The following is a 16325-nucleotide window of genomic DNA, read 5'->3' as shown; positions in this document are numbered from 1 at the left end:
TATCTCAAATATATTATGGAAATTCAAAATGCCTTAGCAGGTATGTCATTGGCATACACCTAGTAAACATGGCAATGCCAACTAGCTAATTGACAGGCCTGTTAAGAATAAGAGCATAATTTTCATGAAGACATCATAAGAGGCATGCAATAGTAGTTTGCATTTATTGCTCATTTATAAGAGTGACTCTCTGCCAGTATGGAACCTGGACATTAAATGCTGACAAAGATGGCTTCAGTTGTCTGACAATTTTGAATTTACTCTAATTTCCAGCCAAATATTAATGCAATATCTAGTATTTACCAAACATATTTCACATTAAATATTCTGACTAAAGCAATATAATGACTGAATTTTTATTGTTCTTATCAATTTCATTAAGTATTTTCACTGAATTTCTTTAAATAGTTCTTAAGAAAAAGTGGTAATGACACAAAAGAACAAAGGAATTACTGTTTTTAAAAATCAAGAATTTTTTTATTAATTATACTTTTTAATTTTACTTTAGAAATTTACATGATGGGGTTGATAAGTTAACAATTCCATGAAAGGATCAGTGATTATAAGTTTGCCAACCTCTGGTGTAAATGAACAACAGAGTACAACTGTGAGGAGAGGAAAACTGAATATAAGAAGAATCAGGTGGAGCATGTAAAAAGAGAAGACTGTATCGATATGAACATGGTGGATACATGGTGGATAGCAGTTGAGCAAAGAAGAGGCAAGGGACAGATGTAAAGAACCTGCTGGAAAGGAAGACCAAGGAAGATATGGGAAGAAGTAGTGAAGGCTGATCTCAAAAATTGAATCTCACCTAGGCTCTGACAAAAGATTACAAGTAACAAGATGCTAAGCTGGAAAAATGGAAAAGACTAATCCAAACCATGCAAATACAGAAAAAGTGACAGAACGAAAATGATGACAATGTTTTTATATATATATATATATATATATATATACACACACAGAGGCAAGGTGGCTGATGCCGGTGGCACATGAAAAGCACCTTTCGAGAGTTGGGCCTCATGGAGGCAATGGCCAAGACCTTTGGCATTATGACGTGCTTGAGGAGAAGACCCATCAAGCCAAGTAAAATCGCAGTTGTGGCAGATATCAGTGTCAGGCAAATGGCACCCATGCTGGTGGCACGTAAAAATCACCCATTACACTCTTGGTGTGGTTGACATTAGGAAGAACATCCAGCCATAATAACCATGCAAAACCAGACTGGAGTCTGGTGCAGCCTTCCAGCCCTGGTCAAACTGTCTAACCCATGCCAGCATGGACAACAGACACTAAATTTTCCAGCAAGTGATGGTCTGCCACCACCTTTAATTTGGATTACTTATAAGATGGTAGTTGAAATCCATATGCTTGCCATTTTAATTCACTGCATGACAACAGGTGGTGATATATGTACCATGTGCTTACTTACATACAATACTGCACTTGTGAGTGGCAATACCAAAATTTTGAGAGCTCTTCTATATATTTAGCTTAAAGTTGCTCTTAGCAATGGCTGCTACAGGTAATAGAACTGAGAGCAGCAGTGGGTTAGGGTTAGGGCAAACATAAACAACAATTCACATTGATACAAGATAAGCAGAACTGCTGGAAAATATGAACCTTGCATCCCAGCCACATGGTTACGAGTTCAGTCTCACTACATGGCACCTTGGGCAAGTGTCTTCTACTACAACCTCAAGCTGACCAAAGCCATGTGAGTGGATTTGGTAGACAGAAACTGAAAGAAACCCATCCTGTGTGTGTGTGTGTGTGTGTGTGTGTGTGTGTGTGTGTGTGTGTGTGTGGGTGTGTGTGTGTGTTTGTGTGTATGTTTGTTTGTCTCACCACTACTTGGCAACTGACGTTGGTGTGTTTACATCCCTGTAACTTAGCTGTTCAGCAAAATAGACTGATAGAACAAGTACAAGGGTTAAAAAAATATCTTGGAGTCAATTTGTTCAACTAAAACCTGTCAAGGCAGTGCCCCAACATGGCCACAGTCAAAATGACTGAAACAAGTAAAAGATATTATTTCAGTACATAAGCTGTGTGATATCTATGGCACTGATTTCATCTCCTGTTTAAAAATATCAAGAAGCAAAGGGACAAAACATTGATGTATTATGTAAACAATGATTCATAGAAAGCATATGACAACTAGAGAAACTATGAAAGATGGTAAGAGTACTGCTCATGATCAAATGATAATGGAATGGTTTCAACAGTGTCAAAGCCATGGACTGGATTCGTAAGATAGATTAGAGCCATTAAAATTCTAATACTTGCCATCTTGGAAGTATTTTTTTATATGTACAGTAATTAACAAATGTAGTAATGTAATGTACAACTACTGGTATTTCATTTATTAAATATATATTTAATAACATGTATTTGTTTAATTTAAGTTTCTAGATGTTCATGGTGGTTTAGACACATGGGAAGCATATAATTAATAGGTTAGATGTGTGTTGATGAATTATTATTAGGTGACCACAGATGGTTCAGAAAAACTGTAAATCAATCAAGGCTTTGGAACTAGAAAATCAGTGGTGTAACCATATAAATGTTTGCTTGTGTGTGTGTAAGAAATATGTTAAAATCTGTAAATAGCCAAGGAGATAACTGGATCAGCTGCTCAGAGACACGAGTTCTCATTCACTGCAGGTATTTTGTGTCAGAGGAGAATGCTGAATTGTAGATGCTGGAATTCAACTTACCAATCGAGAAAAGGTTCCAGATTTAAGAGAATATTTACCTGTAATAGTACTGAAATCCTCTGCAAGGATAAAAAAAAATTGACATTTTTTCTCCTCTTCGATAACTGAGTACCAAACCATAGATAAATGAATGAATGTGGATACAAACACTTGACTATAGTGGAGAATTATCTCCCTTTGTTAGACTGATATATAGCCAAGTCAGCTAATGCAAGAATAAACATAGTTACTTGGTATCAATACAATAACCAATCTTTACAATACCAACCCACCTGAGACTGCTCCAGCTTCCAAGATACAAACTTCATGTTTTAAAGTGATTTCAAAATTTTCCATCAAAGTTTCATATGAATTTATGAATTAAGCATAATAATGAGTTATTTTACTGAATTGTTATTTTCAAAATTGAACTGAAACAAGCAAAGTATTCCAAGAGAAACTTGGTAACAAAAGAGTTAAGCCATTTTTACAAAAATATCAAATTTTTTGCTCAAGAAAGACAAATTAGGTTCAGAGTTACTGACTGGGACAAAAAAAAAGGGCTTTGAAAACCCATTTTCAAACAGATTTAAAATAATATAGAAAAAGAGCAGAAAAACATAAATTTCATAGTTTACAATTAAATTATGAATTTGCCGTGAAATTTACAGTTTTCTTGCTTTTTAATTATTCCAAATACAATGCCCTCAACAGTTATTTTAGCTTATGCTTTAAATATATTCCAGCAGTGTGTATTGCAATGTAATAATATATTGGAGTTTAACAATGTCTTAATAATTTAGCTCTTAAATACCAAAAATGGAAATACATTTATAATATAAAACTCATTCTCCTTTATCTTCTAGCCATGTCTAACTCATTGTATATATAGTTTTCTATTCTCATTTGAGAGAAGTTTTGAAATCAAAACTGGCCCCGTAATCTAAAGTTCGGAAGGTTTTGTTTTTGTTTTTTACACAGATGAGTACTTTGTTAACTTTACAAAAAGCACTTTGCAATGAAATGTAAACAGTTTTCCCAACAGTACCTTAAAATGTGCAAAAGTCATCCTATTCATTTAATGGGATGTAAAACAATAGAAAAGCTTAGCTGTTGTTTGCAAATGAATATGACATGGTGACTAATACCAAGCTTTCACTGGTTGTTTAGTGCCAATGGAGTTGCAAATAAAAATACCTTCTTGTTCCTATGACCCAGTGAAACATCAAGAATGTGACAGCAGGATGGGGACAAAGTGCTGTACCAAAAATCAGCTGGTACTCGTTCTCAGCTCATTAGACTGGAGCAACATGAAATATAGTGTCTTTTGCTTAACCCTTTAACATTCAAACAGGCCATATCCAGCCCAAATATTCTCCCCACTTTATGCTCAAACTGGTCAGGTCTGATTTCTCGTAACTACCCTACAATTTCATTCTAAAAATAAAAATAACATTATCAAAATCTCAAAGCTACAAGATAATTCAGGATTACTGAAAACAATATGAATAAACAAGCATCACATTTAACAGAAAAATCTGAATGCTAAAGGGATAATAACTAGTCCAGGAATCAAACCTATCACCTTATGATCATGGGCCAAAAACCCTAACCACTATGCCACATGCTTCCAAAGACAAAAAGTGGAAATGCTTAAAAAATGGGCATCGTTTAAGAATTCATAAGTTTGAAATTTGAAATAGTAGCAAAAGTTTTTAAAGAAGTTATTTTAAACTAGACACTGAACCTAAATCAAATTTTAAATATTGAAGCAGAATAAGCATTTATGTTATAATTCCATTTCAGTAACTGGCAAAGACAGCACAAGGACTCAATATAGTTGAACAAGTATGTTTGTTTCTGTTAGATGTTAAGTGGGTCTCTTAAATTCTTCATCATCGAAATAGAAATTGCACGTTTTAAATCCTAAATCTTAACAGATCATGATCCAAAATAAAAATAATGATGACTCTGATAGTATATAAGAAATATTAATCGAATGCTTTGTATGGGTTTGTATGTATTATCTAACAGCTGCCTCTCTAGCTTAGATCTGCTGAAGAACTGGCCATGGGCACCCCAAGAAGAATATAATAACAATAAGATTCAGTTATATTATATACAAATCCAACAGCCTTAATAATACTAAACCATAGACTGAAACCTAACCTGCTAATTCCATCTGCTGTTTTATTTCAGAGAAAAAAAAAGAGGAAATATAGAAAAAATACAAAAACAGACACAGTGAGCCAAAGAGAAAGATAATTAAATAAAATTACAGTCAGGTCTTTTTATATATATATAGAAAAGAAAAAAAAATCATTAAATGGTTTGCTTTGATTAGGCATATAAGCCATATAGTTTTTAGAACAATTTATAGCATCGTCTTTAGCTTCAACCAAGTGAAATGGCTCATAGACTAAGCTTGCTTTTAACACATTAAATAAAACAACATTTTTTGGTAATTTTATTTCATTTTCTATCCAGGGACACTTTCTTCAGTGTGAGATTTTAAATGAGCGACTAAAGTACATTTCTGTGAATAATTTTTCCCACATTTATCACAGCAAAATGGTTTCTCTCCAGTATGAGTCATTAGATGAACGCTAAGGATAGCATTACGGCTATAATTTTTGCCACAAATCTCACAATGGAAAGGCTTCTCTCCAGTATGGCTTCTGATGTGTCTTTTTAGAGTGGACCTATCGGCAAAATTCTGTCGGCACACTTGACAATGGAACGGTTTCTCCCCACTGTGTCTCCTCCGGTGGTTATTGAAAGAAGACCTATCACTGAAGGTTTTCCCACACTTTTCACAATTAAAAGGTTTTTCACCAGTGTGTATTCGGAAATGAATTTGCAAATCACCACCTCGTGCAAAATGTTTACCACACACATCACACTGGAATGGTTTCTCTCCAGTGTGAGTTCGGTAATGGATTTTCAAATCACATTTAAATGAGAAATATTTATCACAAATTTGACACTGAACTCTTTTCCCTTTATTCTTATTGGAATTCTCTGGAATGTCTTTGTCATCTTCACCTCCATCATTACTCGATTCTTTCTCTTCAGCTCCATCATTATCAGATTTTTTCCCCTCAGTTCCATCATTACCAGACTCTTTGTCTTTACCATCATTTGCATGTGGCTGTGTTCTTCCCTCATTGAATACTTTTGTGACGATATCTTTCCCTATCCAATTTTCTGAATAAGGTGTTGTTATTCTTATTGGTAGATGTGAATTTTTATTATTGTGTACTTTCAAGTGGCCTGTCAAATGAGCCTTCCTTGCAAAAGATCTATTACATATTGTACATAGGAAAGGTTTCTCACCAGTATGAGTTTTTAAGTGATTCTTCAAGACATTTCGATAGCCAAACGCTCGACCACACACACCACAATGGTATGGCTTCTCTCCAGTATGTGTTCGCATGTGCCGTACGGACTTTGAAGGATCAGCAAAATCTTTCTCACAAATTGGGCAATGAAAACGTTTCTTGTTGGTGTGTGTAACTAGATGAACTCCAAGATCACTCTTATGTAGAAACTCCTTCTTACATATATCACACTGAAACAGGTTCTCACCTGAAAGAGGTTCCATCTCAGGATCCATCTCAGGATCCATCTCAGATTCCATCTCAGGTTCCATCTCAGCTTCAATCTCAGCTTCCATCTCAGCATCCATCTCAACTTCCATTTTCGGTGAATGAACAATTAAAATATTGAGGCTTTTGGTTCTCTGATATTCTCACAGTTTTATCTGAGACATTCAAAGAAAAATCTGAAAAAAAAAAAAAAAGAAATGAAAAACAAAAGAAACAAATAATAAACTTCTTGAAATTTTATATATACATACATACATATATATATGGCAGGGGAGTGCATAAAATTCTATGAGTTGAAAGCATTCCAATACACATTCTCTTTTTCTCACCATACAAAATACTCTTATTGTCATGCTGGTTTCATCCTTAAATCCTTAAAAATGTTTTAGCCCGAAGGCCGCGGCCATGCTGGGGCAATACATGTATAATGTACTGATCCGTGATAGAATAGTCAACAAAGAAAGTACTCCATCTGGAGTATATGTGGTTTGCATCTGAAGAATATGTTTGAGTACTCTCAAGATATGAAACTATTAGTAGCGCTTTAATACATGTATTGTGACCTTTAAATAATAATGATAATAATAATAATATTATATGTATATACACACACACACACATAACATCCACTTTTCTATGCTTGCTTAGGTCTGATGGGATTTATTAAGGCAGATTTTCTACAGCTAGATGCATGCATACATGCATACATATATGCACACATACACATATCTAACAAAGGATTAATTCATAAGGTGTTGTTTGTTTTCAGCTCTCTCCATGTAACTATTAGTGTTGTTTGTTGTTTGACAGACTAGAGAATTATTACCTTGTTTGGAAACAGGTGAAGTCTAATATCAAGAAGAGCATCCAGATGCAGAAATTTTGCTCCAATGTAGTCTCAGCCAACTCATGGAAAAGTGAATGTTTAAAATAAGAAGAGGAGATTTTATATATATATATATATATATATATATATATATATATATATATATAATATATATATATATATATATACATATATACAAATCAAAAATCCTTTCTTGGTATATGACCCTGCTTCATCTGTAGAAAAGGCATAGGTAGAAATTCCATAAGATGTACCAGGTGTAAGTTACGGACACATAAGAGATGCAGCAATAGCAGAGGAAGGTTAACAGCTTTTGTGCATGGAAGATGCACAGGTACAATAAACACTGAAAATGTACAGAAAATAGACTCCATCAACTGCCAGTGGAGTGAGCTAGAAGTAGTAGGCAGCTTCTGTTATCTAGGTGACCAAGTTAGTAGATGCTCCGAGAGCATAGCTCAGAGAATAATAATAGGCTGGGCAAAGTTCAGAGAGCTCCTACCTCTGCAGGCAACAAAGGGCCTCTCCCTCAGAGTGAAACGCAGACTGGATGACGCCTGTGTGCGAACAGCTATGCTACACAGCAGTGAAATATGGGCTGTGACAGCCAAGGACATGTGTAGACTTGAAAGAAATGAAGCCAGTATGCTTTGCTGAATATACAGTGTCAGTGTGCATGTGCAACAGAGTGTAAGCATCATGAGAGAAAAGTTGGGCATAAGACACATTAGATGTAGTGTGCAAGAGAGATGACTGAGCTGGTGTGGTCATGCGATAGATATGGACGAAGACAGTTGTGTAAAGAAGTGCTGATCTCAGAGACAGACTTTGTGATAAAAGTAGACCCAGGAAGACATCGGTTGAAGTGGTAAAACATGATCTTCGAATCGTGAGCCTCATGGAAGCAATGAGTAGTGACCGAGACCTTTGGCGATATGCTGTGCTTGAGAAAACTTGTCAAGCCAAGTGAAATTGCTGCCATGGCCATTACTGGTGTCACATGACTGACACCTGTGCTGGTGGCATGTAAAAAGCACTTTTCAAACATTGGGCCTCATGGAGGCAAGGTGGCCGATGCCAGTGGCACATGAAAAGCGCTTTTCAAGTGTTGTGCTTCATGAAGGCAATGATGAATCACCAAAACCATTGGCATTATGCCATGTTTGAGAAGAAAACCCATCAAGACAAGTAAACTCACAGTTATGGCAGATACTGATGTGACGCAAATGTCACCCATGCCTGTAGCATGTAAAAGTACCCTTATATATATATATATATATATATATATATAATATATATATATATATATATATATATATACAAATATATGCTGATGTGTGAAGTCAGAGAGATAGGCCTATACTTTTTGGCATCTGCTCTGCTTCCTCCTTTATGGGTGGGGCATATTATTCCCTCCTTCAGCTTGCTTGGCAGACTGCCATTTTCAAGAAAGCTCTGGAAGAGAATCTGGAGGGGTTTTGCCAGGGCATGCTTACACGCTTTGAGGAGGATTGCTGGGAAACGATTAGGACCAGCATTGAGTTTGTGTCCACCTCATCTATGGCTAGTAGTATATCTTCTTCGCTAACGTCAATGTATTCCATCGTAACTGCCTCTCTGGTTATAGGTGAGGTGGCAAAGATGTCCACTGGTTCGTTCACTTGTCTGTGTTCCAATGGGGTGGTAAAGAAACTTTTGAACTGGTCATTCAGCATCTCACTGATCTTAGTTGGACTGTCTGTGAGGGAGCCATCCTTTTGGAGGAGGGGTTCTATCTTGTAGTGTACTGAGACTGTTTCTTTCGCATAATGAAAGAAGGCCTTTGGGTTTGACTTAATGTTTTTTTATAATCCAGGCTTCTTTCTCTACTCTTTCGCTCACATAGAATTGTTGCAGCCTGTTTTCAATCTCCATTGGTGTTGTTTTTAGGCGAGACTTTTCGCTACTTTGGGGATTTTGGTTGAGGCAATTTGCAACTTTCTTCCGTCATCTCATGAGGATCTTCCTCTTCCTTGGAATCTTGTTCCTATTTGTTTTGGCTTTCTGCTCTGGGACATATCTCTGGTATATGGCTTGCACAACAGACATGATATATTCTAGTTTCATGCCACTGCCTGGTGTGGACAGACATTTCGGCCATATATATATATATATAATAATAATAATAAAAGAACAGATAAATCTCCCATAATACCGTCAAATTCCACTAAGTAGTCACATAGACTCTTGCACTAGAGATAAAAATCCCAAATTTCACATATTCCCTTTCTACCAATATAAAGACAGAATCTCTACACAAGAAAGAATCAACAAGAAGAATCTTTTTATTGAAAAATTCCAAACACGTGTTAATATGCAAACTCCAGGATAACCATACTCCTTTTTCTAGCATCCTATCTGACAAAAAATTGATATAAGCATCCTGTTTGACAAAAAATCCATCATTCCAATTAAAGAGCATAAAATCCACAGAATTGTCTCCCTTTACTCACAGGAACTGGATAACTCCTACCCCATTTCCTGTTTTGACACACATTCACCAACTCTTTTAAACAAAACACTACATTTAAACACATGCATCCTAATCCTCCAAAGAAGTTTTTCCAAGGACTATTCTTGAACTCTAAAAGCATAAAGACTCTACAATGTATTGGTATACTTATTTATTAATTTTTGTATATATGTATTATTATTTTTTTGAAAAAAACATTCTGAAATTCTTTTTTCCCCTTCCTCAATTTAAAAAATTTTTTCCCCTTTCAAATCTTGAAAATTTGCCTTGCCATGAAACAGACTATCTACAAAGTACTTCTTCACAACTCCTGAAGTATCTTTTCTGACAGGGTGGGGAATCACGAAATTTTCATACAGCTAGAGGCTCCAATCGAAACAGGGGACCCGAAATGATAAGGTTCAGAATCGCTGTTATAGACTATGCCTAACTGAAAATGATCACAACCACATCATCCAAACAGACCGGGTGAAACCAGGCTATATATATATATTTACTTATATATATATATATATATATATATATATATATATATATTTATATAAAAAAAACAAGTCAAGATAGAAAATGCTAAAATAATTTTATAAAGAACATTTCAGTACCGGTTTCAGTCATTTAAGACCTTTTCAACTGTAACGATTAAATAATTAAATTTAGAAAAATTTTTTAAAAAGTTTTTTTAAAAGAATATTTGTATAGTGTTCAAATATAAGTGGCATTTTCCTTGTTTCTGCCTTTCTCTGTCTCTCTTGTTTACACTTGTTAATTCTTGGTAGGGAAGAAGAAGGATGAGGAGAAGGGGAGAAGAATTTGGAAGTGCCTTGATTGTAGTATTTTGAGTGGTCAGTGGCCACTAGCAGTTGCTGTTCAATTCATGAGAATATTTCTATTTAAAGGTTTGTTTATAGGTGTTATACTAAAAAGCATTAGTGATAAAGTTAGGAAGTAGAAGGGGAGGAGGAGGAGGAGGAGGAGAAGGAGAAGAAGAAGAAGAAGAAGGGAGAATATGAATGAATGGAAGTAGTGAGGTGTTGTATGACTTAAAGTTGGCACATTATGGGTTATAGCTGTGATTGGGGCTGATTTTTAATGGATTCTTAGGAATGTAATATTTGTGTGTGTATTTGTGTTATTCTAAAGCCAAGGTGGATTGTAAAAGGGGCCTGTATTTTGTAATAAAGAGAGTTTCTTTACTTATTTGTTGGCTCGAGGTTGTATCGTCCCTGAATTGGTAGAGGGGGGAAATCCTGAAGCTTGGTGTTTTGTTGTTGGCGCAAATATCTATGTGTTGGCTGAATGCTATTTTTCTGCTTTGAGGAATTTTTATCTGGGATCTGTGCAGGGCCATTCTTTTACGCAAACTATTTTTTGTTTGGTCTATGTATTGCTCTTGACACCCAGAGCAGGTTAGTGTGTATATCAGGTTCTCCGAAGCACATGTGAAGCTGCCTTTCACTATGAACCGTTGTCCCTGTTTGAAGGAGAACTCTGATCCCTCAATTAGATAATTGCATATCCCGCAATTGGGTCTTCCACATTTTTTTACTGCTGGCTTCTGTGTTGATGAGCGTATTCGGGCTTGTGTTAGGAGATTTTTCAAAGATTTAGGCTGTCTCTTGCTTTTTATGATCGTGTGTGTTTGGAGGATTATGTTCATTCTGTGGTCTTTTTTTAGCAGGGGTATGTTTTGGAGGATGGTGTTGAAGGCTTCATTGTTAAGAGGGTTGTGTGTGGAGATGTATGGTAAGGCTTTTGGTCGTAAACTTTTCTTTAATTTGGGATGTCTGAGTTCCTGGATGTTGAGTTGAATGCATATGTCAATAAGTGAAGGTGGGTAGTTCCTGGTGATGAGGGTATCTTTTAGTTCTTGTAGTCGTGTGTCTCTGGTGTTTGCATTAGAAACTATAGTACATATCCTTTTTGCTAGATTGAAGGGGATATTCATTCTGGTGTGTCTGGGGTGGCATGAATTGAATGGAAGATATTGCTTAGAATCTGTATATATCTGTTTCTATTACATTATTAGATTTCCTAATGAGGATGTCGAGGAAGGGGAGTTGTTGCTGGCTATATTCCATCGTGAATTGGATGTTTACGTCCAGTCCATTTAAAATTGCTTGGAATTCTTTGAGTTTCTCTATATTTTCATGCCAAAGAATGAAACAGTCATCTAGGTATCTCTTCCAGTTGTTTTCTATGTAGAGGGAGAAAGGGCTACCATATCTTTCTAGAACCTTACGATACAGACTGATTTCTAGATATCCCATGACTAGGTTGGCAAAGGAGGGAGCCATTCGCGTTTTTATCAGTAGAAGTTGTCTTTGAAGGCGAAGAAGTTACTTTCCAGGATGAATTTAACCCCTTCTATCACGAATTCTTTTTTGATGCGATGTGGGAGTTCGTTGGCATGATTCTCTAGCCAGAATTGAATTGCCTCTATTCCTAGGTTGTGGGGGATATTGGAATAGAGGTTGACTACATCGAAGGATACTAGTAGGGTGTTTTTGTTTTTAGTATTAGGTAGGTGATTGAGCATATCCAGGTCGTCCCTTATATCGCTGTTGACATGTTTGAGGAGTGGTTTTAAGAGGGTGTCTAAAAAGTTACTGAGACGGTGGGTTTCGCATGCGGGACCTGCTATTATGGGTCTCAATTTGAGGTCATTAGGATTAGGGACTTTAATTATTTTGTCTGTGGCTATCTTGCATGCGTTACTTATTTTCTCACTTTTGTGTATCTTAGGAATATCATAGAATTGGGTGGTTTTACTTGTGAAATTGGTCATATAGTCATATTCTTTGTCGGTGAGCCCTTCTTTGTATGGGTTTAACATGGATTTTAGTTCCCTCATTATTTTTTGTTGACTGTAGTTTTGTGCCTTTTCATAATATGTTGTGTCTTCCAACATAGATAGTACTAAAGTTATGTAAAATGTTGTGTCCATTAAGACAACTGCACTCCCTTTATCGGCCTCTTTGATTGTTATTGTTTTGTCATGTTTTAATTTGTTCAGCTCAGCCCATTCTTTTTTGCTGAAGTTTGGTTTGTGTTTTTGTTTGTGCATAGCTATATAATAGCTACCGTCTCAACCACCACATTCCTTTTTTAGACCCAATACGCAAACACAGAGACACAAGATAGCACCAAACAGGCAGGAGGAACCAAAAGTGATAAAAATTATCAATCTAACTCACAATGAACAAACAGCAAACTAAATAAATATACTATCCAAAGGACTCAAGTTTACACCCACCCCACAACACCCCAACTACAATGAAATGAAAGAAGACATCGCAGAATTCTGTAGAAAATTACGACTTACTGAGGAGCTATACGACAAATACGAGGACAAATTGTTGGTCAGAAATAGGAGTAACTACACCCCCTCAAAAGATAAGAACAAAACACTTGATCATTTCTGTGAACACATCTCGAATTACCCATATCAACATATGCACAAACAAAAACACAAATCAAACTTTTCCTGCTGCAGGTGTGCAACATCGCTGGGGTTCTGTATTTTCTGTGAGACTTTCGTATCATCTGCATAGCTTGCCAGAGTGGCTATCTGGGCATTTAAGGGCATATCTGAGAGGGCCACTATAAAAAGCAGTGGTCCCAAGACTGTGCCCTGTGGAACACCACTCACTATTTGTGTGTTCATAGAGGTGGCTCCATTAGCCACTACTGCCTGACTCCTAACTTTCAGGAAGTCATGTAACCACTCTCCAAGTTTTCCAGCTATGCCAAGGTCACGCAGTTTGTGGCATATCATATCATGGTCCACCTTGTCAAAAGCTTTTACAAAATCAAGGTATATTACGTCCACATTTGATTTGTTGAGTAACTGCCTCAACACCCAGTCATAATGTAGTAAGAGCTGGGTCAGGCAGTTCCTACCTGGTCGAAAACCATGCTGGGTATCACTCAGCAAGTTATTTTCTTCAAGGAATGCGATTAGTTTCCCTCTGACTATCCATTCCATGACGTTGCTGATGTGTGAAGTAAGAGAGATAGGCCTATAGTTTTTGGCATCTGCTCTACTTCCCCATTTATATATATATATATATATTTATATATATATATATTACTCAACAAATATATACACATATATATACATATATATATACACACACACACACATATATATATATACATATATATTCACACACACACACACATATATATACATATAAATATATATACATATATATATATTCACACACACACACACATATATATACATATAAATATATATACATATATATATATTCACACACACACACACATATATATATATATATATATATATACATATATATCCAACTAAAAGGCAAAGGCCAATACAGCTTGGCACCAGTGATATCGCAACTCATTTCTACAGCTGGAGCAATGTGAAATAAAGTGTCTTGCTCAAGAACACAACACGCAGCCCGGTCCAGGATTATATATTGGCACTATATACTAGATATATACACTAGCACTATGACCCGGCGTTGCTGGGTCATAGTGCTAGTGCACGCATATACAGCTGCATGCGTGCGCACATACACGCGAGTACTGTCCAAATCTCCAACCAATCACATACAGCTAGCTGGCATTCAATTGGCGTATCAAGTTTCAGGCATTTTGATTGGGTTTTGGATAGAAAATTCACAAAAAAGTCACTTTTATTGATTTTTTAATGGCTTTGCGGGGTGACTGGGGAAATGTAAAGATGTGCACGACCACCCTTGGACGATTTGGAATGACCATAGAAAGTGCGAGCTCCCTAACTGAAAATTTGTGGATTTGTATAAAGGACACGCACACACACAGACAGACATTTTGCCGTTCATATATAGAGAGAGATATACTATATAGGTAATAGATATATAGTATATAGAGAGGAGTTGTGAGAAACATACGTACACATAATTCGTATTTAGAAATAGTCAAAGAGAGACAAGTAAGAATATTTTTAAAATACAAAACATGAGTTAAGTCCCTTACATATACATAGCATTTCATATAAAAAAAATCATAAAACAATTGATAATTTTGTTGTATTTTCATTTTGTTTGGAGAAGGGGAAGTAACAGATAGCTTTTGTTTTATTCCTTGAACCGCATAGATGGAGCACAAAACTCAACGTTGCTTAACTTCGGTGATCGGACGAGAATCGATACTTTCAACCAAATTCCCAGAGCAAATGCTTTTCAGTTTTTGGGGTTTTTTTTAAATTTTATTTATCAATTTTTTTCCTTCTGCAACTGAATTTAAATGGAAGCTCAATATTGTCTGCTTTCTCTCAGATGGTGTATGTACCAGGATAGATTCAACCAAGTGCAAATGTATGACCTTGTAATATGAGAAACCATTATTAAAAGTTTTTTCTAAATATGCCACTTTGCACCAATTTAAACAAAGCGATATAGAATTAATATAAAATTAGGAGCACAACTAAATTCTTCATAATCCTAAATTTTTAACATTTAGCTGAAAATATTAAATGTAGTCAACTCTACTTTTCGTGTCCAAAATGAAATTTAAACAAGTACAAAGGTAATTCAATTTAAGGAAGATAATTGCAACACAGAAAAAGAACTATTCTATAGTAATTTAAAATTTGTAAATTTGTTATTTTATTGACCAGGTTTTTGAGGTTATGAACTTGTTACTTTAATAATCAGTTATTAAATGTATTAAGTTTAGTTTCATAGACTAGCAGGTCTCAGTTGTAGAAACTTCTTTTTTATCTAAACCAGTGGTTCTCAATTGGGGTCCACATGACCCTTGGGGGTTCATATAAGAATTTGTTGTTAAAATTTATGGGCAATAAATTCGTTATTCTTCTACAATGCACAAAATATTTAAATTTTTTTATACATTTCCTAATAATATTTAATAACAATAGGATTTTTAAGCATTGAATGGTTTCAAGGGTCCATCAGAGTGAAACATGAATCAAGAGGGTCCGTAGGAAAAAAATTGGTTGAGAAACACTGATCAAAACAATACTAAGAGACAGCCAAGGAATGTGGAAGAGCAAGAAACATCCAACCCAACAACATTGAGGTGCATTTAGTTTCTACCACCTAGGGTGGCCCTTGAGTTTTCTACATGTCCAACACAAACAAAACATTAAAAAAATTGCCATGTGGACCACCTCTTTGCTTGCCTCTTCTTTAGCTATGTTACCAACTTAGAATACTTAGTTTCATCCCTCTGCATTTTGAGTTCAAATGCCACTGAAGTCAGGTTTTTCTTTCCTTCACATACAAAGTAAACGAAATAATTACTAGTCATACACAGCAATTTATTGTATCAACTACATTACCACTGATAGAAAAACCTCCATTAATCTGTAGCACCATGTACCTCTCTACCCATACAGGGTAATCTTTCTTGTGGCAATGACATCCTAAACAAGAATGACAGTTCATCACATACATCACACCTGCATGTGCTTTCAGACGTCGACATTCCAGTGCTTTTATGCTTTGACCCTTCACTACTCTAGAGTTCATTTCTATTGCCCCTGTCATGATGTGTTGGTGGTGCTTCTCTACTTCATGCAGTCAACTACAAGAGTCTCTCAGCACTTAATGTCAGTCAAGAACCTTCATGTCTCTCTTGCAGATATTAATTGTAGCTCTGTTAGGGATGGCTTGTTG

The 16325-nt window shown here is 35.9% G+C and overlaps 1 protein-coding gene and 1 long non-coding RNA gene across 5 annotated transcripts in view; one reads left to right on the top strand and one right to left on the bottom strand.

Annotated features, from left to right (window-relative positions):
* Positions 1-4958: 4958 nt before the first annotated feature.
* Positions 4959-16325, bottom strand: part of LOC115214010 (oocyte zinc finger protein XlCOF6.1) — a 28593-nt gene continuing 17226 nt past the window's right edge. For 3 of the 4 annotated variants that reach the window (XM_036504934.1, XM_029783024.2, XM_029783025.2), the window contains one exon: positions 4959-6486. In XM_036504934.1, the coding sequence (XP_036360827.1) occupies positions 5182-6402 (1221 nt within the window). In that variant the 5' untranslated portion in view covers positions 6403-6486 and the 3' untranslated portion in view covers positions 4959-5181. The remainder of the gene's footprint in view (positions 6487-16325) is intronic. The other variant, XM_036504935.1, reaches the window with a different exon arrangement.
* On the top strand, positions 9383-14483 carry LOC118764323. The gene is made up of 3 exons (XR_005000137.1): positions 9383-9502; positions 11534-11538; positions 14471-14483. It is a non-coding gene; the product is annotated as an uncharacterized LOC118764323 (long non-coding RNA).

This window comes from Octopus sinensis, linkage group LG7 (assembly GCF_006345805.1).
Source record: "Octopus sinensis linkage group LG7, ASM634580v1, whole genome shotgun sequence".
NCBI classification, from domain to species: Eukaryota; Metazoa; Mollusca; class Cephalopoda; order Octopoda; family Octopodidae; genus Octopus; species Octopus sinensis.
This window is presented reverse-complemented; position numbering and strand designations above follow the sequence as displayed.